General features: G+C 40.9%; 3 protein-coding genes across 3 annotated transcripts; all 3 read left to right on the forward strand.

Moving 5' to 3' along the window:
* Nucleotides 1-216: 216 nt before the first annotated feature.
* On the forward strand, nucleotides 217-7,366 carry LOC310662614 (vomeronasal type-2 receptor 26-like; the record flags this gene model as incomplete). Its single annotated transcript, XM_083409559.1, has 5 exons — nucleotides 217-304; nucleotides 1,459-1,729; nucleotides 3,603-3,894; nucleotides 5,465-6,328; nucleotides 7,103-7,366. The coding sequence occupies 5 exons, from the start codon at nucleotides 217-219 to the stop codon at nucleotides 7,364-7,366; spliced, it is 1,779 nt and encodes a 592-aa protein (XP_083265685.1).
* A 4,111-nt stretch (nucleotides 7,367-11,477) lies between these two features.
* On the forward strand, nucleotides 11,478-12,377 carry LOC310662615 (vomeronasal type-2 receptor 26-like; the record flags this gene model as incomplete). The annotated part of the gene is made up of 1 exon (XM_083409560.1): nucleotides 11,478-12,377. The coding sequence occupies one exon, from the start codon at nucleotides 11,478-11,480 to the stop codon at nucleotides 12,375-12,377; it is 900 nt and encodes a 299-aa protein (XP_083265686.1).
* Nucleotides 12,378-15,905: 3,528 nt separating this feature from the next.
* LOC310662616 (vomeronasal type-2 receptor 26-like) lies at nucleotides 15,906-22,542 on the forward strand (the record flags this gene model as incomplete). Its single annotated transcript, XM_083409561.1, has 4 exons — nucleotides 15,906-15,941; nucleotides 16,819-17,685; nucleotides 19,407-19,533; nucleotides 21,641-22,542. The coding sequence occupies 4 exons, from the start codon at nucleotides 15,906-15,908 to the stop codon at nucleotides 22,540-22,542; spliced, it is 1,932 nt and encodes a 643-aa protein (XP_083265687.1).
* Nucleotides 22,543-22,949: the final 407 nt, after the last annotated feature.

Consider the following 22,949-nt stretch of genomic DNA (forward strand, 5'->3'; position numbering starts at 1 on the left):
ATCTGCATGCAACAATCCAAGCAGTAAAGTGGAGAGGGATTTTGGACTGGACATGGGATTTGGGTATGAGAATGCCCATCATAATATTGCCATTTCTGTTCTAAGCAAGGGTGCTTTCTGTCTAAGTTTATCATTCAGAGCTCACCACCACTGTGGTGACCACAGTGGGTAGTCTCACTGTGGAGCAGCAGAAAGTTATGTTGACATTTCACAAACATGGTTATGTCAGCCATTGATACAGTAAATGGGATCCTCCTTAACGTGGGTCCTGGTTGCGCTCAGGCCCCTAAGGCACCCCCACAGGGTGAGTTCTTGTTGGGCATGGCCCAAGTCTTAACAGTTGGGCCCTGGGATCATGCCTGGCTGTTTGGGCCAATCTGGATGTATGGTGTGATTCCCGGGGTGTATTAAAGTGGCAGCGCAACGTAATTGGAGGCACTTGCTTCGCGCTGCCAAACACCCTCCCTCCCTAATTTTAGGTTGTGCTCTTTGGCCTTGCTTCAGATTGGGTCACCTGTTTTGGAAGGGGGACTGGGTAGGAATTTTTCCACTTGGCAGATTGGCTGTAGCCACTTGGTTTTCGCCTACCCCCTTAGCAATCGTCACAACTTTGTAAGGGTTGGCGATTAGGCATTGGATCAGCAATGTGTGGGAAGCGGAGGTGCAGCCATCACCTGCTCCTCCAGAAATAGGGTGTTCCGGTAAAGGAATCTGGGGGTCCTGGATCTTGTCTGAGGTCTGTCTGAGAGCCTAGACCCATGCCAGGATGACAGGAACCCCGGGTGAGTTTTGGCTGATCTTCATTGAAGTTGCACCCTCGTTTGGTGTTTACCCTTTCAGACTACCAGCCAGAGAGGCAGGAGTCAGTTACAGTCTGTTGCCAATGCCTAAGCCAATACCACTCACTTTTGCCGTAATCAATAAAGTTGTGGCCTAAATTATTGCCCAATAACTTAAACTAAAATTATGTGTCTGTGTGAAGTTATTTACAGGGGAAGGGCTTGGGGGCCTCTAAGCGCAACCCTGTTACTACTGATGGAATGCCAAGCCCCCAAACACTGCAGCAGTTATTATCTCTTCTATAATTATCAAACTTACAGTCATTATTTCAATGGCAAATCCAAAGCTCAGAGTTTCCTCCCAGAGGCATGGGGGGGGGGAGGGAAATAAACAAGCAAGTGAAATAATATAAAGCCCCACTGGGTTAGATACACCCAAGTGTAGCGACTAAGGGCAGGCAGGGCCATGTCATTTCAAACTCTGTCAGTTTCCCCCTTTCACTGTATAGATCAGTCAAGCATTCAGATACTGTTCTTAAAATACAGAAATGCCTTAGAAATCCTTTAGATTGTAAATCTAAAAGTGGACACAAGTCTCCTTAACTAGTGCATTGGCTGGCAGTCCGCTAAAATTTAAAGTGTATTCTTTAAAGTAGGATGAATTGAATTTATTGATTAGTCTACGGAGAACCATTTGGAAATCAACTATGCGGCTTTGACATCAGAAGGATGGTGACTGTGGTGTTCATGGTTCTTGTGGTGGTGTTTCCTCACGTGGTGTGCAAAGCACACAATGTTATGTGTGCTGCGAATGATCTTGTTCATGTTCCACATGAGTGGCACCAGCCAGGTGAAATTCTAATTGGTGGGATTGTGTCTTATATCTATTATCTTGTACCCGGCGTTGACTTCCAGAAACCCCCATCTCAGGAGCAGATTGATGTTCCACTGTAAGATATGATTCCACCCCCTAGATTTGAATTTTCTCTATACTTTGGTAATTCCTTCTGTTTGCATGACTGCTGACCCGTGAGTGAGTGAATAAATGTGTGCATATTGGCAAGAAGCCATTGTTCATGCAGACAACGAAATGTTCCTAAAGCTTAATTTATAATGAATTAAAAAAGATGTTCAAAGTCTCATTTCCCCAAAAGCCTGAAGCATTCCTTTTAGGAATTATTGGGAGTGAGATTCCAAGAGACCTAAAGAAAGTGTTCATGTGCGCAGCAAGAGTTTTGATCGCTCAGAATTGGAAAGTGGAGATCTTACTGACAAAGAAATATTGGCTGATTAAATTGATGGAGTACTCCGAGATGGATAAACTGACAGGGCAGATAAGAGATCCAATGGAACAAAAATTCAGAAATGATTGGAATATATTTAAACAGTATCTAAAAGACCATTAGGGGACGCGGGTGGCGCTGTGGGTAAAACCTCAGCGCCTAGGGCTTGCCGATCGCATGGTCGGCAGTTCGAATCCCCGCGACAGGCTGAGCTCCCGTCTTTCGGTCCCAGCTTCTGCCCACCTAGCAGTTCGAAAGCACCCCTAAGTGCAAGTAGATAAATAGGTACCGCTTTATAGCGGGAAGGTAAACGGCGTTTCCGTGTGCTGCGCTGGTGCTGGCTCGCCAGAGCAGCTTCGTCATGCTGGCCACGTGACCCAGAAGTGTCTCCGGACAGCGCTGGCCCCCGGCCTCTTAAGTGAGATGGGCGCACAACCCTAGAGTCGGACATGACTGGCCCGTATGGGCAGGGGTACCTTTACCTTTTAAAAGACCATTGTGGAGAATTAAATATTTTGACTGGTTTAGAATAACTCCTGTAAGAAAAATTATTAAAATACAGAGGAAAAGTAGGCTACCAAATATATAGATATGTTATGTTGGGAATTCAAATAAAAATAAATAAATAGAGGACCCAAGTAAGAAAGTGAGGGAAGTCAAGTGCAAATGGAGTACAAATGAATTAAATGATTAAGTGCATATTTTTGTTTTCTTTATTATGTTTATTATGAATTAAATGATTAAGTGCATATTTTTGTTATCTTTATTATGTTTTAGAATCACATGTTTAGTAGAGTGGTACCTCTGGTTAAGAACTTAATACATTCTGGAGGTCCGTTCTTAACCTGAAACTGTTCTTAACTTGAGGTACCACTTTAGCTTTAGCTGTTCTTAACTTGAGGTACCCACTGCCACTGATTTCTGTTCTCATCCTGAGGTAAAGTTCTTAACCTGAGGTACTATGTCAGGGTTAACAGAGTCTGTAACCCGAAGCATTTGTAACCCGAGGTACAACTGTAACAGGAAAACTTAGATGTTACAAAGTGATTTCATGAATGCTTGTTAAAAGAAACCAATAAAGATGAACTGGAAAAAAGAAAAAAGAAATGTTCCTAGAGCACTATTCACATACTGTATCCCAAAGGCAACAGTACTGTGGGAAAATGTGCTTTGAATCACAGGAACATGGAGGACGGTTCCTTATAGTTGTACTTGAAAAGGTGTGGCCAAGTGGGTCATGGGGTGGCATTGTGTCAGGTAGTCTTCATTTTTGTAACTGGAAATGGCAGCTCCCAACTTCCTAAATTGCATTTTGTAATTGATTTGGAGGAGGTTGCCAGCAAAGTGTCACCCAATTGAATGTAAAGGAGTAATTAGGCATTGCAAAAGGAATTACCTTTGCTCAGTTATGTCCCTATCCCAGGCAATGTAATCTATTTTAAAGCAGAGCAGACCTGTAGATCTGGGGGGGAAAGTACAATTTCATGCACTGTTCAAGCATTTCAGAATTCTACAATGAAACATCCTATTCTTCTTGCAGCGTGGTGACAAAATTCTATCAGCACATCCTGGCTTTGGTGTTTGCTGTCCAGGAAATCAGTAAAAACCCTAAGCTTTTGCCAAATATCACTATTGGATTCCATATTTATGACAGCTACTATGATGCAGGGATAACATATCGTACCACGTTGGGCCTGCTCTTCCAGTCACGTAGGTTTGTCCCTAACTACAAATGTGGCAGGCAGGGGAATTTAATGGGAGTCATTGGCGGTCTGGATTCCGATACCTCTTCACACATGTCAGACATCTTAGGCCTGTACAAGATTCCCCAGGTAGGATTCATGGGTTGGGTCTATGGGATCTTCTCTAATCTCATGCATCTGCTCTTCTTTCTTCTTTCCCCTTTCCTCTTTCAGATAGCAATTTCAAGACTGACATTTTTGATTGGGGAAAGATAGGATGAAATACATGGATATGAAATGTCTATTCTGTAGTTTGTGGATACATCCGAAACTCCCTCACTCTAAATTATATGAGGGTTGATAACATGTAGGCCTTCAAGTCTTTTGGAATTTGGAATTCCCATCACAGCAAAGTACAGCTAGCCCATCATCAGTCAGTACTTTTCAATCAAAAGGCAGGATAGAAATTAACATTGCAACCCTATTTACTTGGAAATAAATCTCACTGTTCAACAGAGGCTACACTGGTACATGCTTGCAGAGGATTGCAGCTTAAATAATAATAATAATCTTTATTGTGGTCCAACGACCCATAACATAGATACAGAATAAAATACAGACTCTTATAGACAACCCCCCAGGGAAGGGAGACCGAAGTGTTATTTGTTTAGTTGATCTTTGATTCGTATGAGTACTGAAAGAAACTTTGCCATGGCCAAGTTATCGTTGGACTTGTCGTTCAGAATATATTTGATATTGTAGGCTTCAGATTGACCCGGCCAATTTGCCAGTCAATAGTTCCCTCACTTGATCATATTGTCCTCAAAGCAATAAAATATGCCTCACACAGTCAACATCCTGAGAGCACACACAGATCCTTCTTTTGATAAGGGATACCTCTCATTCTGCCGTTTAACACTTCTGATTGAAAGACATTTAATCTGACTTTGGGGGAAAGATGCCGGTATGTTGGTACAGACAAATTTCTAAAGATATGCAGGTGTCTAAAACTCGAACCCATCATAGATTCCTACTGCTAATGGGCCATAAGTAATAACTCACTCACTCACTCACTCAATAAATAAAGCTATCCAAGGCTGGATCTACACATGTCAAAGAAGTGATTCAGTTAAACATGTTGCAAGTTCATACAGGGAAATCTGGTAGGGAAAGATGAGACTCCACAGCACAATCTGGTGCCACAGTGTTACATTGCATATACAACACATAGAAAACATTTAAAAACACAAAAAACCCTACAACAACAATCTAGCTGAGTCCCAGGTATACTCAGTAAGAAACCTTATTATATCAATTGGACTTAATTGAAGATTATATATGTGTGTGTGTGTGTGTATGTGTATGGGACGCGGGTGGCGCTGTGGGTAAAACCTCAGCACCTAGGACTTGCCGATCGCATGGTCGGCGGTTCGAATCCCCGCGGCGGGGTGCCAACCTAGCAGTTCCCCCAGCGGGAAGGTAAATGGTGTTCCGTGTGCTGCGCTGGCTCGCCAGATGCAGCTTGTCACGCTGGCCACGTGACCCAGAAGTGTCTGCAGACAGCGCTGGCTCTCGGCCTATAGAGTGAGATGAGCGCACAACCCTAGAGTCTGGCAAGACTGGCCCGTACGGGCAGGGGTACCTTTACCTTTTATATATATATAGGATTATAGTCTAAGTATGACCCTTCCTTGAAATGTCTCCTTTTTAAAATTTTTAGTTTTCATATGGCTCATTCCAACGAGTCGTGAATGAGCAAACTGATCTTCCTTCTTTTTACCGCATGGTCCCTAATGAAGAGCTTCAGTACCAGGGAATTATTCATTTACTTCTGCATTTTGGATGGAAATGGGTTGGAATCGTGATTTTGGATGATGACAATGGAGAGCATTTCTTGAAGACTATGGAGCCCATGTTTTCCCAGAGCGGGATCTGTTCAGCTTTCACCAACAGAGCTCCAGATGAAATGCGTTTCCACAACCTTGCTGAAATGAATGATTACATTTTGAATAGCATTAAAGGTTTCAGAAAAACCAAAGCCAATGCAGTGCTTATATATGGTAAAACAGCCATCATTAGGTGGTTGGCAGCCATTTTGTGGTGGAAAAAGTTATTGCCTTTAAGCGATGTTCAATATGAAGAATATATGATTCCTGGAAAGGTGTGGATTACAACAGCTCAAATTGATTTTGCATTCTTTCTATTGCAAAGGACGTGGGATGTTCAAATGTTTCATGGAGCAATTTCATTTACAGTTCACTCAAATGAACATCTTGGCTTCCAAAATTTTATTCAGTTTATAAACCCTTCCAGTTCAACAGAAGATGGCTTTATCAAAGATTTCTGGGAACAAGCATTTGATTGTTTATTGCAAGATTTTGATGAATCCTGTACTGGAGAAGAGAGATTGGAGAGCCTTCCTGGACCTTTTTTTGAAATGAGCATGACAGGCCACAGCTACAGTATCTATAATTCTGTGTATGCTGTGGCACATGCCTTACATAGAATTTCTACATCTAAATCCAAAGACAAAACAATGAAGAATAAGGGTGGACTAGATCTCCTGAATGTGGAACCTTGGCAGGTAATAGCTCCTCGCTGTCAAAGGTCTAATGTATATTACAGATGTGTGATGTTCAATTGCCATTATGCCTAGCAGAAAATGGGGACTCCTCTTCTTGTGAATCTTTTTAAATTCTTTTCACTGCAAAGCAAGCTAGCCACATTCCAGTGTATTTTGACATAGGAATTCTCCTTAAGTGACACAATCTTCTATAATTCTATAAAAAACTACAATGCACTCTTCCTAATATTGTAAATATATATCCAAAAGTGTCATATAATTGTTGACAATGTACAGATGTAAATTAGATATGTTTAAACAATGTTGGCTATCCTTTATGCTACAAATGAAGCCATGAAATCCAATTATCGCCACTTTGGGGCACGTAGAAAGTACCATCTACAAATATCTGTGAAAGGGAAAGCAACCCATTTGTGATTATTCAGATTATTCAGAAACACTGAACTTCATTCATTGACTATTTCAATCAAAATAGTCTTGAACAATTGATATTCTGCAAATGTATTAAAATGAATTTAATTGAATTGTGCTTGTATGGCACCTGATAGATATCTCCATGTTCTATGTTTTATCTGTCAGCTTGGGTCTACCATATTCAATCTACTCAATATAAGCCGTACTATTTTGTAAAGATGAAATCTAATTTTTTTTCTTCACATAACAGTTATAGTGTCTGGAAATTGCTTTCTTAATGTAAAATCTATAGAAAAAGTATATTCTCAGTGAGAATATTTCAATATTTAAAATGCTATTCTATTCTCTTTCTTCCGGTAGCTCCATTCATGGCTTCAGAGGATCTCATTCAACAACAGTGCTGGAGATGAAATCATGTTTAACAAAGATGGAGAATTATCATCTGGGTTCGATATTACAAGCTTGGCCACTTTCCCAAATAACTCCTATGCCAGAGTCAAAGTGGGAAGACTAGATCCTCAAGATTTTAAAAGAGCTGTATTATCCATTAATGAAGAGAAAATGGAATGGCACAGAGATTTGACTCAGGTGAACGGGATTTATGATTATACACTGAGTGGTTAGTCAGTACAGTGGTACCTCGGTTTAAGAACAGCCCTGTTTATGAACTATTCAGTTTGCAAACTCCGTAAAACCGGAAGTAGTGTCCCAGTTTGCAAACTTTACCTCAGCCTAAGAACAGAAGCCGAATGGTGGAAGGGCACCGGCGGCAGGAGGCCTCATTAGGGAAAGCGCGCCTCGGTTTAAGAACAGTTTCGGTTTAAGAACAGACTTCCGGAATGGATTAAGTTTGTAAACTGAGATACCACTGTATATTTAAGGCAACCAATGGAGAGACTCTTCATGCAATGTGTCATTGATTCTTACTGTAAGCTGAAAAGGCAGAGGTGTTATGTATTCCAGGTTGAGTTCTAGAAATGGGAAGATGGCCTCTTTTTTGATAGGCTTGCGCTCCCCTGGAAGGAGCCAGTTTGTAGATTGTGGGTAGCCCCAGATACAACATTGTCACTTGTGGCCCTAGTGGCCTCAGTGCATAGAAGTGCCTATTTCTAGCTTCATCTAGGTTCACCAGCTAAGCCTCTTTGGGATAGAGATGACTTGGCCATGGTATTTCATGACCTGCTGATTTCCATATGGAATCATTGCAGTGCATTCTATGTGCAGCCGCCCTTGAAGATGACTTGGAAACTTCATCTAGTACAAAAGGCAGTAGACAGATCATTTTTTTCAGAACACACCCTATATATGTGGCTGAAATCAGTTTTAAATGGTTGTAATCTACCCTGCTTACTAAGAAAAGGGATAATGCCCATTATGCTGTGCTTGGGGATTTTTATCTCTACAGTTGTTTAGCGAGATCAGGCATCCCCATCATGCGGCCCTCCCGATGTTTTGGGACTACAACTCCCATGATCCCTAGCTAACAGGACCAGCGGTCAGGGAAGATGGGAATTGTAGTCCAAAACATCTGGAGGGCCGAAGGTTGGAGATGCCTGAGCTAGATGGATAATTCTCACCACACATAGAAAATGCACACACACAATCACATATACAAAGCAAAATATTAAATTATACATTGACTTCCCTTCCCACCTTCCATGGTTCCTTCTGATTACCCCTTTTTCCTTTTGTCTCAGTGTAATTTTTACTTCTGAATTCACTCTAATCCTGCTAATTTTTTTAACTTGTTTACAATGATTCTTCAAAAATTCTATAAACATTTTCAAATCTTCCTGAAATACCCTTTCCTCTTGATCTCTTATTCTGCTAGTTAGGCATGCCAATTCTGCATATTCCATCATTTTTGTCTGCCACTCCTCCTTCGTTGGCACTGTTCCCTCCCTCCATTTCTGGGCATATACCATTTGGGCTGTCACAGTTGTATAGAGAAACAGATTCCTTTGATCTCTGGGTACATCTGACTCATTTATTCCTAAAAGAAAGCCTTCTGGTCTTTTTATCAAAGACCTTTGAAATATTTTATTATTATTATTTCATTATTTACCATCTCCCAGAAGGCCTTACATGTCCACCACAAATGCAAAAACAGATGGGGTATACAGTAGACCCCTACTGTATACACCATCTGTTTTTGCATATGCATTTGCGTGGCAAGGCCCCAAACCCACCCCACTGTTGGAATAAACACACTAGATGTCAGCATTTTAGGTTAATGGGCTAAAAATGGTCACAATTTTATTGGTTACAGAATGTGAGTGGTATTGGCTTGGGCACTGGAACCAAACCGACTATATCTAACTCCTGCCCACCTGCAGGAAGTCTCAGAAGGGTTAACCACCAGTAGAGGGAGCCCTGTTGATGCACATCAACTAGGAACTCCGCCAGGGTCACCGATAGGGGTCATGCCATGGCCCTAGCCCCTGTCTGGGTTTCGGATGCCCCCCCCCCGATTCCTTTAATGGAATACCCTTGAAACAGGAGGGATAGGTGAGGGCCACTACGTCCATTCACCTCCAACTGAATACTCCAGTGCCTAACTGCCAAACCTTACAAAGTTGTGACAATTTGCTACGAGGTAGGCGAAAAACCAAGTAGCTGGTGCCAATTTTCCAAGTGGAAAAATATCCTACCAGGCACCTTCAACAAAGGATTAAGAGCCTAACTATAGGGAGGGAGGGAGAACTGTGTGAGCGTGAACCAAAAGGGGCCGAGTTCCCACCTTGAGCAGCTTAAATGGCATAAGCCACGTCCCCCCATCCAACCAGATTGGTCAGCCCAAGGAGTGAAGCAGCCAGAGGCTCCCTGTGATGCGGGGGCCAGCCCTGCCCCCCCCCATGGGGTGGGCTCATGACCAGTCCGCAACTTCATTTCCCAGGGGAAGGGAAATGGCTTTATTGCACATTGTGGATTGGATATCATTGTTGGATATCATCAGATGTGTAATAGTTGATAATATCTAAATCAACACTTCTGAAACATTTTCTGAATGCTAATTTTCTCCTTTGTTTAAAACCAGGTGCCTCCCTTCTCCTTATGTAATGAGAACTGCCTGCCTGGTTACAGCAGGAAAGTGATCGAGGGGGAGAAATTTTGCTGCTACATTTGCGCTCCATGTCCAGAAGGGATGTTCTCAAACAAGAAAGGTAGGTTAGACATTGTAAAGACACATGGATATAATGAAATGACAGCTGAATCTGTGATTACTGATGACAGAATGTCTAGCCTGTGTCGTTATTAATGCCTACAATTGTTCCTCCACATACCCACACCAAAGTTACTGACAAGGCTTAGATAGACTGTGCCTTTCTCCCTCTGCATGAATTGTCTGCTTCCAAAGACAAATGGAATCCAGTCAATCCCATAATTGGGGAATTCCTGGTGCTGCTGTTGAGCGTGTCCTCCCCTGGATGATAGAGTTCAGTTACGTGCCCCATTCACCAGAGTAGTTAAGGGAAACGCTACAAAAACAGAGTTTCACCTAAATGCAGTTGGTTCAAGTGAAGAGAAATTTAGGGCTTAACTGTGAGTGATTGCCTGCTTGAGCCAAATGTATTGGTTAAAGTTTTGTGACGAAAGGCTCATTCTAGGCCAATTCAGACAGGTCAGGACTGTAGGTCTCACAAAGAGGAGAGTTTCCTTTTATAGAGATTCAGTGATACACTGTAGCGGCAATGAACATGAAGCTTTATTAAAGATACAGAAACAAAACTATAGCAAAGATATGACACACTTGTTCTCTGATTACATTTAGAAATGAGAACCATCCCCTTGGGTAAATCTGGGTAGAGGAACTCCATCCTATGTGTGATATGTGTCTTTATTCTGATTCCCTCCGAAAGCTGCAGCCCAAGCCTTATATAGCTATTATCTTTAATGACTCTATATAGCTATTAAATAGCCACTGCCATGTAGCATGGCTTCTGTTCATCTATACTCACAAAACAATGGTATGGAAAGCCACCGAGAGATCAAGTTAGAGAAGCAGGGTCACCTTTCCCTGTCTCTCTCCTGATAAAGGTCATTCATCATAAACATAACATTTCTAGTAATATTACCATGCAAAGAAGCCTGTAAGTGTGATAAGTGTGAGAAGATGTGAAAGAATTAATAATATATTTTTGAAGAACAAAACGACATAGAGGAAGAAGTACAACCAAAATTTTGGACAATTTCCCTGGATGTCCTGCCAACCACTACAGTATTTCGCATTTCATTTCAACCCATCCCTAAAATAATTAATTGTTCTTGGTAGATCATGTGATTTTTCAAATAGAAGCCAATATTTATAATACAGTGGTGCCTCACAAGACGAAATTAATTCGTTCTGCGAGTTTTTTCGTCTTGTGAATTTTTCGTCTTGCGAAGCATGGTTTCCCATAGGAAATGCATTGACGGTTTCCCATAGGAATGCATTGACGGTTTTAAGAAGCAAGCCCATAGGGAAATTCGTCTTGCGAAGCAACTCAAAAAACAAAAAACTCTTTCGTCTTGCGAGTTTTTCGTCTTGCAAGGCATTCATCTTGTGAGGTACCACTGTACCTCAAAACCCTTAAATAACCATATTAGGTTAGGAGGATAGAATGGACGGTAGCCACATGTTCAGAGTTTTGGTAATAATTACTAATAACTACTTATTAAGATGAATTCCAGGAAAGATGCTCATTGTTCATGAAAATAGAAGAGTGTTTAAGAAGCATATGTTCTTCTTTTAGACATGGATTATTGTATCAATTGCCCAGAAGATCACATTCCAAACAAGGGACAAGATAAATGCATCCCCAAGACGCACAACTTCCTCACTTTTGATGAACCTTTGGGCATTACTCTAGTTTCTTTGGCTATTCTTTCTTCTCTGATGACAGCTATGGTACTTGGAACCTTCATTAAGCACAGGGAAACTCCCATCGTCAAAGCCAACAACCGGAGCCTCACCTACTTTCTTCTCATTTCTCTCCTTCTTTGTTTCCTCTCTGCTTTGCTCTTCATTGGAAAGCCTCAGAAGGGGACCTGTCTTCTGCGACAAACAGCTTTTGGCATCATCTTCTCCATTGCTATTTCTTCTGTTTTGGCCAAAACCATTACAGTGATTGTGGCTTTTATGGCCTCCCAGCCAGGAAACATTTTCCGGAAATGGGTGGGGAAAAGATTGGCATATTCTCTTGTCTTGGCTTGCTCTCTCCCTCAGTTTCTCATTTGTGTTATTTGGTTATGTACCTTCCCCCCATTCCCAGATTTGGACATGAACTCACTAACTGGAGAAATCATTGTGGAATGTAATGAAGGGTCACTTTTCATGTTCTACTGTGTCCTGGGGTACATGGGAATTATGGCAACCATCAGCTTCACCATGGCTTTCCTAGCAAGGAGGTTGCCAGACAGTTTTAATGAAGCCAAGTTCATCACCTTCAGCATGTTGGTTTTTTGCAGTGTTTGGCTGTCCTTTGTGCCAACCTACTTGAGCACAAAAGGAAAATACATGGTGGCTGTTGAGATCTTTTCCATCTTGGCTTCTAGTGCTGGGTTACTAGCTTGCATATTTTTCCCCAAATGTTATATTATTATATTGAGGCCTGAACTGAACAAAAAGGAACAGCTAATAAGAAGGAAGCAATAAAAATCAAATAGGTTCTATCCAGAGCTAGTCCTAATCAGAGTAGACCCCTTGAAATTAGTGGACATCATTAACTTAGTGTGTTAGTGTCAATGGATCTACTAAGAGTAAAACTTAGTTTGATACATGCTATATATTTTGTTCCTGCTCAGGAGCAAATGCCTCTTCTCCTTTATGTTTGTTGAACAGACTAAAAAGTTACGGGCCACCTTTGAAAAGGCAGATTTTCGCATTATTGTCTTCACTGCTGTCTCTTTTGTTTTGTGCAATGCCTTTATGATGTTTTTTGATTTCACAATCTATAAACCAATAAAGACTGGCTCAATTTCTTTTATTGTCATACTACCTTTTCCCATCCAATATGTGTGCTGTTAAGTTAAACACATTGCCCTCATCGCTCAATTTGGATTTGCAGTCATTATCTAGGACAAACATGGGGAACTTGGCTGCTCTCTAGATATTGTTGGACTCCAAGTCCCATCAGGCTTAGCCAACATGACCAAAATTCAAAGATGATGGAAGTCGGAATTTAATAACATCTGAAGGATCACTGGTTCTCAGTTTGTGCATGTTGGTCTTTCTCTGTCTTTGTGACAATCGTGCTCCAGAGAAAATGCGTACATAGTGGCCATGGAGATCTTCTTCATCTTTGCCTCCAGTGCTCATTTTCTGGATTACAACTGTTCATCCAAATGCTTTCTTGTTGTGCTGATGTATGATCTGAATAATATGCACCAACTAATAAGGGGGGGGGGGAATGATAAAATATCAAATGTTCAGTCCTATTTGTTTTGCCACATTTTTTTGTTTCCTCTGAAGTGACTGTTGGTAGATTTAGCACTGTGGAAAGTGTGGTCTTTGGTAATCCACTTTAAAGTTCTCACCTAGCTCCTCTCAGATCCCAATCAAATAAAATTCTTTGGAATGTTTGCCTACTTACTTAATAACTAATTTAGGCTCAATCTCTATTCATGTTTACATGGTCTAGAGATGATTGAAATATTTGTTGTTGTTTTGTTTTGTTTTTTAAAAAGACAAATTATGTAGAGGTTGTAGCATATTTTCCAGAAATGTATGTAATGGCATCTATGAGCAATCTAGGCACAGATAAAAACAGATACTAGGGGATGCTCCTGGAAGACCCCATAAAATTTACAGAGGTATATACTGGTATATACCAGCTGCTTAACCCAAACAGAAGAAAACCCAGACTTCTCCCATTCCTGTCTTTGGGGTCATCTTCTTGTCTTGCTAATAGAAACAACAAAACTAACCAATGAACTTTCACCACAAGATTCAGCCATGCTATAAATTCACCTTTATGCTATTAAGGAATAAAGATTGTAGCCCCTCAATTCCCTATGTGTGGACAGTGACACTTATAGACCACAAACAGTGCAGCTGAATCTCTATTGACACTTTCCCCCTCAAAATATCTTGTGCACATTTGGGAAATATTCAAATAACAATGTGCCATTGAGCAGCAGTCTAATGAGGGATAAACAAAGGTTTCAACAGACATTGCAACATTCTTATCCCTTTAGAGAGTAGCAGATTATCTTGAGGGATAGCAAATGAAAGATTTTTAAAAAGTAGTTCTCTTGGCTTTCATATCTATGACAGCTACTATGATGCAATGAGCTTTGAAATAAGGTGACATATTTCAAATTGGTTTTCATCAGCAGTTCTGGTTCTCATGAAACCTCAGAGAGCCCAGAATCATTGCAGAAATGGTTATCCTTCCCCTATAATTATCCATACTATTATGATTGAATCACCGGGACAAACCCCCAATGGCTTCCCTGATTGCAATAGGAAAAAACATGTATTACATGTTCATAAATACCACAGTGTTCTATTGGCAGCTAAGATTATCTAAAAGCAGGCAGGGCTCTGTCATTCTCCGTATTTCTCCCTTTTTCTATGTATAAGTCAGGCTTCAAATGAGTATCTCCTTTCATCTACCATTCAAGGCAAAATTTTATAGCACAGCTGAGGCTAAGAGAAAGGTGTATAAGAACTGTTTTGGTGGAATCGCATTAAATCTGCACCATTTTGCTTAAACCAATTTGCTCTTGCAGATAGCGACACCATAGAGGGACCAGGAAAAATGCCTGTTTAGAGGGGAAATTTGCCATCAGGAAATTGAGGTGCTGCAATGTTGTTGATACTGCTGCTCTTCTTGCTTCCTCACCTGGTGTGCACAGGGCAACCTATGAATTGTGCCCTGACAGACCCCCTCTCAATCCCCCATGAGTGGTACCAGCCAAACGAGTTTGTAATTGGTATGATCGTATCTCAGATGCATTACATTTTCCCCAATATTTTATTTGACAGAGACCCTTCATTGGAGCTGGTTAACTTTCCAATGTAAGAATCCATTTTAATTTTAAATGCATTTTCATGAAAGCTGCTTGCTTTACTTTGTTTGTCTGTTTGCTTTAGACAGAGAGATCCTATATGCATATAAGTTGGCAAACTGCTTTGAGTTTTGTGGGAGGGAGAATCTCATATATTAATGGATGGGTGTGAATATTGTTTGAAATGACAGGCAAAATGCACATATTGACTCAACCATGTTTTGTGGTCTGATTGCACTCTAGTTACTGGTCTATACATATTTTCATCATTGTCATATAGAAATGGGTTAAGGAAGGTGTAGGTTGCAGTCATCCATTTTATTTCTCAGATTTAACGTGTTGGTCCATGTGGAAATCAGGTAACATAGGATTCTACTAAGTCATGCCTTCTGTTTTAAAACCAAATGTAATTGTTTTCTTGGCTGCATTTCATATATTTTTTCTGCATAAGCTAGCTATTACCTATAACTTTCCTCTTGAATATTTATTTGTTTATTTGATATATTTCTGGCAAAACCATCAGTACCTGAAAAAGAGTTAAACAGATTTGCAGTCATTCAGGAAGTAATGTACTATTGAATGGGCTTCTTAGTTCAAGTTATTTGAACATATAGCATTGTATTTACTCGTAACTTAGATATTAATGTATTCCCCCTCCCTCCTGGCCAACATTGGCTTTTGCCTCTGTCAGTCATTTTGTCTCACTTTGAGTTTTGTTCTCTTTGAGTTTTTTTATGTTACTAATCAGTTTAATCACCTGACAAGTGCATAGGTTTATCTGCCTTGGTGACAAAATCCCTTAGCATTCATCTCCCAACATTGTTGCTTATTCTGTGGGCGCAATGCCCAACATAATATTTTTCTCTGTTTTGTGACAACATCAGCACCCTCTTGAACTAGTTGCTTTATTTGCAGTGTATGTATAAAGTTCTACCAGCATATCATGGCCTCGGTGTTTGCCATTAATGAGATCATGGGAAATCCAAAACTCTTGCCCAATGTCACTCTTGGGTTTCACATCTACGACAGCTGCTCCAATTCAAGGATAACCTACCGTACTACTCTGGACATGGTCTGCAAATCACATAGTTTTTTCCCTAACTATCAATGTGGCATCCCCAAAAATCTAATAGGAGTCATTGGATGACTTGAATCTGACACCTCCACACGAATGGCAGACATCTTAGGTCTTTACAAGATCCCACAGGTAGGATATGCTGGTGTTAGTTATGGAAAATTTCCATAACCAACATATAATTTACTGCTGCTTGCTCATTCTGCTTTCCTTCTGCAATTTAATAATTTTTAAAGAGGGTGAAGGATAACAATAACAAATAGGTGAATCTGCACCAGGTTAATATTGGGGTTTCCAAAGCCATAAAGCACCACCTGGAACTCCCTCTTTGGAGAAGCTAGAATGTGTCCCTCCTTATTGTCCTTCTGCCAGCAGTTGAAGACCTTCTTGTTCCAACAGGTTTGGGGAACTGACTGCTTTTAATGAAAGAGCTTGTGATGTTTCTGTTGTAATTATTTATATGTCTTAAACTGATTATATGTATGGTTTTTAATCTATTCTATTCTATTTTTATTTTATTTATTTTATTCTATTATTCTATTAATGTTGTATTGTTTTTAATGATCCCCCCCCCCGTGTTTGTAGTCATTCTTGTTTTTATCTGTAAGCTGCCTCCCATCAGGGAAAAATTATGGGGTATACTACTACTACTAACACTGTAGTTAATTTCAGAAACTGTTTCACAAAGTACGACAGCTTCAGGGGATGAAGCTGTCAAATGTTCAATTTATTTGCCCAGAACATAAGCAGCTGCCTTCTTCCAGCTGAGACAAGTTGTTCATCAAGCTCAATATAGTTTACTGCACCCAAAGGTGGCTCTATAGGAAAAGAGTTAAAGACCTTGCACATCATCTGTAACAAAGAAGCCAGGGGCTGTATGCAGCACATTTTTTGTGCAGTGTATCTGATTTATCACCGAGCTGCCGTTTCCCCAACCCTTCCAAACTATGACAGCCTCCCACCCCTTTCTCTGAAATGTCTGTAAATTTATATGCATTTGTTCATTTAGTTTTCTTATGGCTCCTTTGAACCAGCTGCGAATGATCAAAGCAATCGCCCAGCTTTTTACCGCATGGTCCCCAATGAAATCCTACAGTATGAGGGATTTGTCCAGTTACTTCTGCATTTTGGATGGACCTGGGTAGGGCTCATGACAATGGACACTGAAGCTGGAGAGCATTTCTCAAAGGTCTTTGAGACCATGCTTTCTCAGAGTGGAATATGTTTAGCATTCCAAGAAACTTTTCCAAAAAATGTGCATTTCATCGGCATGGAGGAAATAGTGACTCTCTTTCTCAACATTGTGCCAGATTTCATGAGGAGCACAGCCAACGTAATTGTTTTATATGGAGAAACTGCATCCATTGCATGGGTGACAGGTATTATATTTGTAAAAACATTATTTCCTATAACAGCTGCTGATTATGAGTTAAGTTCTATAGCGAGAGTGTGGATAATGACAGCTCAAATGGATGTCACATTGCATATAGTTCAAAGGGATTTTAAAATGCAAACGCTCCATGGTGCCATCTCCTTCGCAATTCACTCAAAGAAGGTTCAAGGCTTCCAAGAATTTCTTCAGACTATCAACCCTCTGAAGGCAAAGGGAGATGGTTTTATTAAGGATACCTGGGAGAATGCATTTAGCTGTTCTGTTTTGACAGACTATGTTGATGATCTCTGTACTGGGGAGGAGAGATTAGACAGCCTTCCTGCAACTTATTTTGACATGAGCATGACTGGCCACAGCTACAGTATCTATAATGCGGTCTATGCTCTGGCACATGCCTTGCATATTACATACTCATCAAGATTCAGTAGAAGAGCAAAGGAGGATGGGAGAAGATTGGCCCCTCATAGTGTGGAACCTTGGCAGGTAATGTCTTCTTATTGACTCTCAATGTTAAAAAGGGGAAATGGTGTCTGATCCGTCTTCACTGAGATACAATATAATATTTGGGGTGTGTCTCTGCTTGCTGTTTTCAAAAAATCATGATGCGTGGTGTGTGTTCAGGCCACACTTCTTAGAAATCTCATTGGAGGGCACTCTCATATGTATAGTGTCTTCCTATGAGGCTTTTGTGGCTGTGGGAGTGCTAGTAGTGGTAGCAGTTGCAAGAAGATGGTGCAATGATTTGTTGTTTGTTTTTTAAAAAGTGCTTTCAAAATAAAAGAACTGTTGTCTCTCAAAGTCAGTTGCTGGGCGTCACAAATGGGGAGATGGCTGCTGTGCCGAAGTCCTGTTTCAGCTTGGCATTGGCATCTGGTTTACTACTGTGAGAACAAGATCCCAGAGCAGATGAAACGTTGGTCTGATGAATCAGGGTCTTTCTATGTTCTCAGTTCCTTGACTCTCCTTTTCTTTCCATCTAGATTTTCTCTTTAATTCAGAGGATCCCTTTCAACAACAGTATTGGTGATGAATTTAAGTTCAATGAACATGGAGAGTTAGTAGCTGGATTTGATATTACAAACTTGATCACATTCCCAAATAATTCCTATGTCGGGGTCAAAGTGGGAAGGTTGGAGCCGCAGGTATCATCTGGCATAAACCTCACCATTGATGACGCAAGAATTGAATGGCATCAAAACTTCAGTCAGGTTGAAAGTGACTTAATCCTATTTCTCTTCCTCCTCCTCCTCCTCCTGATTCTCCTTCTTTTCCCATGCTAGCAACAGTATGATAATATCGCACTCTTATTTCCTGTACCAGCTCACATTTACATGCCATACCTCCACTCTGCACAGCCAACAGAGGGATTGAATTTTTTCCCCCAATGCCAATGTTCATGATCATTTAAGGAGCCTGGGAGACATTATATTGAACATAAAAATAAAAAGTCATTCTTCATGCATTACATGATTAACTTTTGCAGTTAATGAGCCTACATACTGTGGTGTCAAGTAAGCTTTTCTTTCTAAAACAAAGCTTATGACTTTGTTGTTGTTGTTGTTTTATTATTTTATAAACCATACTCAGAGTGAATATGCCCATGCGGTTTGAAGGAAGTTGAAACTCTTACTCACATCCTACAATATTGCCATTTTTATAGGGACATCCGTTCTATACTTATCACCCCAATCATGCAGTGAATCCCAAGCAGATTTGATGACCACTAGTTAGAATATCTAATAGAGGACAGGGAAAGTGACTAAATTCTGTGTTTCTGCTATAAAACTAAGGAGACAAGCTCTGAATGAATCTGGTGGCCAATGTCTTAACGTGCACATTTTAAATTTGTGGTTAAAGGCTTTAACCTGTATATTTTAATTGTTTTGTATCTTCATTACTTATCACGTTTTAGCTTATAGATTTTAATTTTAACCTATTTATATGGTTTTTTATTGTTGTATATGTCTGTAGTTCTGGTCTGTGGCCGTAATAAATCTATTCTTCTTCTTACTGGGTGAGTCTCTCTCGGTCATAAGTCTAAGTCATAATAATTTAATTGAGAAAGGGTATTTCACCAATACTTTAAAGCTGGATGGCTGACAGCAGTGGAGTGATGGACCTTACTCTCAGCCTTCTATATTCACTGGAATAGATCCATGAGGTCTATGCAACTGAAGGTAACCTTTTCCTTTCTTCAATAACAGGTACGTCCCTTCTCCCAGTGTAATGAAAAATGTCCTCCTGGTACCAGCAAGAAAAAGAAAGAGGGGGAGAAATTTTGTTGCTATGATTGCACTTCGTGTCCGGAAGGGAAGATTTCAGACCAGCAGGGTAGGAGATTTATTATTAAGAAATATGGATCTGATCAAATACTCAGTCAATTCTGCGTGACTTGTGACAAGTTGTATAATCTGAATGATATACCAATGCCGAGCTTTTTGCCTCCTTGGTAGCTGTCTGAAGTAGAAATGAAATAATGTGTTTATCAGGCATTCTCCAATTATCTTAAATGGTTTTGCTCAGTCATATGGATAAAAAAGAAACACAATCTGTATAGAACACCCCCAGCGTGCTCCTGATCATGGCTCAACCACTGAGTCTTGTAATTGTTTTAGTGGGTTTCTATTATGAGAAATGGGGAAACACAGCTTTCCCTCCCATCTCCTGGAAACCTGCAAGTGATGCAGGTTCTGGAGATCAAGAAAGGCGAAATGCACATTTTCTCCTTTCTTCCCTTGTGAAGTCTCTTGATACTGAATAGGGAGTAGAGGTTTTTAACCTTACACCATATGAATATTGGTGCATCACTGCCTCCAAGATACTATTCAGTGTGAGAGGCTGAAGTAGAGCTCTTTCTCCCTCTCTCCCTTCTTTCTTCTTCAGATGTGTCACCATCTATCTTTCTTATAAATGCTATCATGAGGTCCACAGAGCCTCATCAGGTTATTTTTTTCTTTTTTTCGTTTAGAAAAGCCACTTCCGAGCCGGAAAGGACGTGGGGTTGCGGGCTTCATGCCCTCCCCCCATGTGCGCGGGGGCTGATAAGGAAAACCTCGGACGCGTCATCTCCCTTGCCAGCCAATCGGCTGGCCCAGGAGCCGTGCCCCGCGCTATTTAGGGCTGGCGTGGCCGAGGATTTCCCTCTTTCTCCACTCCAGCACCCCAGCTGCTCCGGTTTCCCACCCTCCCACCCTTTAGGTTTGGCTCTCTGACATTGCCATGGACCTTGGTTGGTCACCGTTAAGGGGCCTGGTAGGAATTTTTTCCACTTGGCAAGTTGGCACCAGGCACTTGGTTTTTTGCCTACCTCGTAGCAAATTGTCACAACTTCCTCGGCATTGGCGGTTAGGCATTGGTAAGGGTATTGTTATGCAGATGAATGGGGGGGGGAGGAAGCGCCATCACCTTCCCCCATATCGAAGGGTAGTCCGGTAAAGGATTCCGGGCAGTGTTGCCCTGTCTGAAGCCTATGGAGGTGTGGGCCTAAGGCACGCCCCCAAGTGGTGACCCCGGGGGAGCTCCTAGTTGACGTGCCTCAGCAGGACTCCCCCTACTAGTGGTTAACACCTGCCAGTCTTCAAGTAATTGGGCTGAAGCCGGTTAGTCGATAGGACCAATGCCTAAGCCAATACCGCTCAAGTTCCTGTAATCAATAAAGTTGTGGCCTATTTTCGCCCATTAACCTAAAATACTGGTGTCCTGTGTCTTTATTTCCGAGGGGGAGGCGGGAACTTGCCACACAATTTGCTTTTAATTTACAAATAAATAAATGTATGCATATCTGTGGGGATTAGCAGATTGTGGAAAACTACTGCTTTAGGGCTGTATCCAACCAAATCCTACTCAGAGTAGATCCACTTAAAGAAATTGATGAACATAATGTAGTCATGTGCATTAATTTCAATACCTCTACTCTGCATAGGACTAGCACTGGATGCAACCCTCAGTTTCAGGTTTTGTTGTTTCACTTCCAGACTGATAAACATAATGTTTAGTATTGGAGGGAAGAGGTGAGCCTTTTCGAGGTAACCAATACATTCTCTGTCAATTTTAAAATCCCCTCTGGAAAAAAAAGCAATTTGTTTAGCAAAAAACATCCTAAACTCATAAAATAAGATGAACAGCAGTTTGGACAATTTAAAACCAGCAAAAAACTAATATCACACAGACATAGAATGAAGTTAGGGAGGGGGAAATAAGGCACTCAAAATGTTAAAATTTAAAAAACCTAGGGGAAAATATACTTAGAATACCTGTTATGTTCTACACACTGCTCTAAATTCCCATCATACAGCTTAATAAAGAATGTATAGTTAGGCTCTGATATGGTTAGGGTCTTTTGTGGCTGCAAGTATTGAATTATATGGAACTGTTTGAAAGGGGTATCTTATTCCAGAAAACAAATCAGTTTTAAATTTGGTATTTCTTCCACTTTTAGACATGGATTATTGCATCAGCTGCTCAGAAGATCAGTACCCAAATAAGGGAAAGGATCACTGCCTCCCCAAAGTCCAGACCTTTCTCTCTTTTGAAGAATATTTGGGTATTTCTTTAGCAACACTGGCTCTATACCTTTCCCTGGTCACAGCTCTGGTACTTGCAGTCTTCATTAAGCACAGGGACACTCCCATTGTCAAAGCCAATAACCGAAGCCTTACCTATATTCTCCTGATCGCTCTCCTTCTTTGCTTCCTCTGCTCTTTGCTCTTCATTGGACAACCCAATAAAGTGACCTGCCTGCTCCGACAAACAGCATTTGGCATCATCTTCTCCATTGCTATTTCTTCAGTTTTGGCCAAAACCATTACAGTGGTTGTAGTTTTCATGGCCTCCAAACCAGGAAGCATTTTCCGGAAATGGGTGGGGAAAAGGTTGGCACTTTCAATTGTCTTTTCCTGTTCTCTTACTCAGCTAGGCATTTGTGCTGTTTGGTTGGCCACATCTCCCCCATTTCCAGGTCAGGACATGCACTCAGTGTCTGGAGAAATCATTGTGGAATGTAATGAAGGGTCAGTCTCCATGTTTTACTGTGCCTTGGGCTACATGGGCTTTTTGGCAGCCATCAGTTTCAGTGTAGCTTTCCTAGCCAGAAAGTTGCCAGACAGTTTCAATGAAGCCAAGTTCATCACTTTCAGCATGCTGGTCTTTTGCAGTGTGTGGCTGTCCTTTGTTCCAACCTACCTGAGCACCAAGGGAAAATACATGGTAGCTGTGGAAATCTTCTCCATCTTGGCCTCCAGTGCTGGGTTGCTAGGCTGCATCTTTTCTCCAAAATGCTACATTATTATTTTGAGGCCTGAGTTGAACAACAGGGAACAGCTAAAACGAAGAAATAAATGAATAATGGCACAGTTTCTGGTGTCATTTTAAGATCCTTAAAGGAACATATTAATAAGTACTTGGGTCATCCACCAGGAACTGCGCTACACTTACAACTTTTTGTTGAAATTATATATCTAAGGATTTTTAAAATATTCAGAAATAAAATAATATTTTGCATGCAGTATTTATGTGTGTTCATTTTTTTGCCACAAATCTGAAGAAGTACACAATCTGAATGTGACACGATTTCTGACCAAACAAATTTCTGCTGTGGAGTGTGTGTGTGTGTGTGTGTGTGAGAGAGAGAGAGAGAGAGAGAGAAGGGAAATGCAAGCTGAGCAATAATTGTGCGTAATAAATGGTTCTTAGGCATGTTCATCAGGTATCATGGAGATTATACAATAACACCCCCCAGAATGTCCCAT

This window comes from Podarcis tiliguerta, assembly GCF_965153285.1.
Source record: "Podarcis tiliguerta genome assembly, chromosome: 13".
In the NCBI taxonomy this organism is placed as follows: Eukaryota; Metazoa; Chordata; class Lepidosauria; order Squamata; family Lacertidae; genus Podarcis; species Podarcis tiliguerta.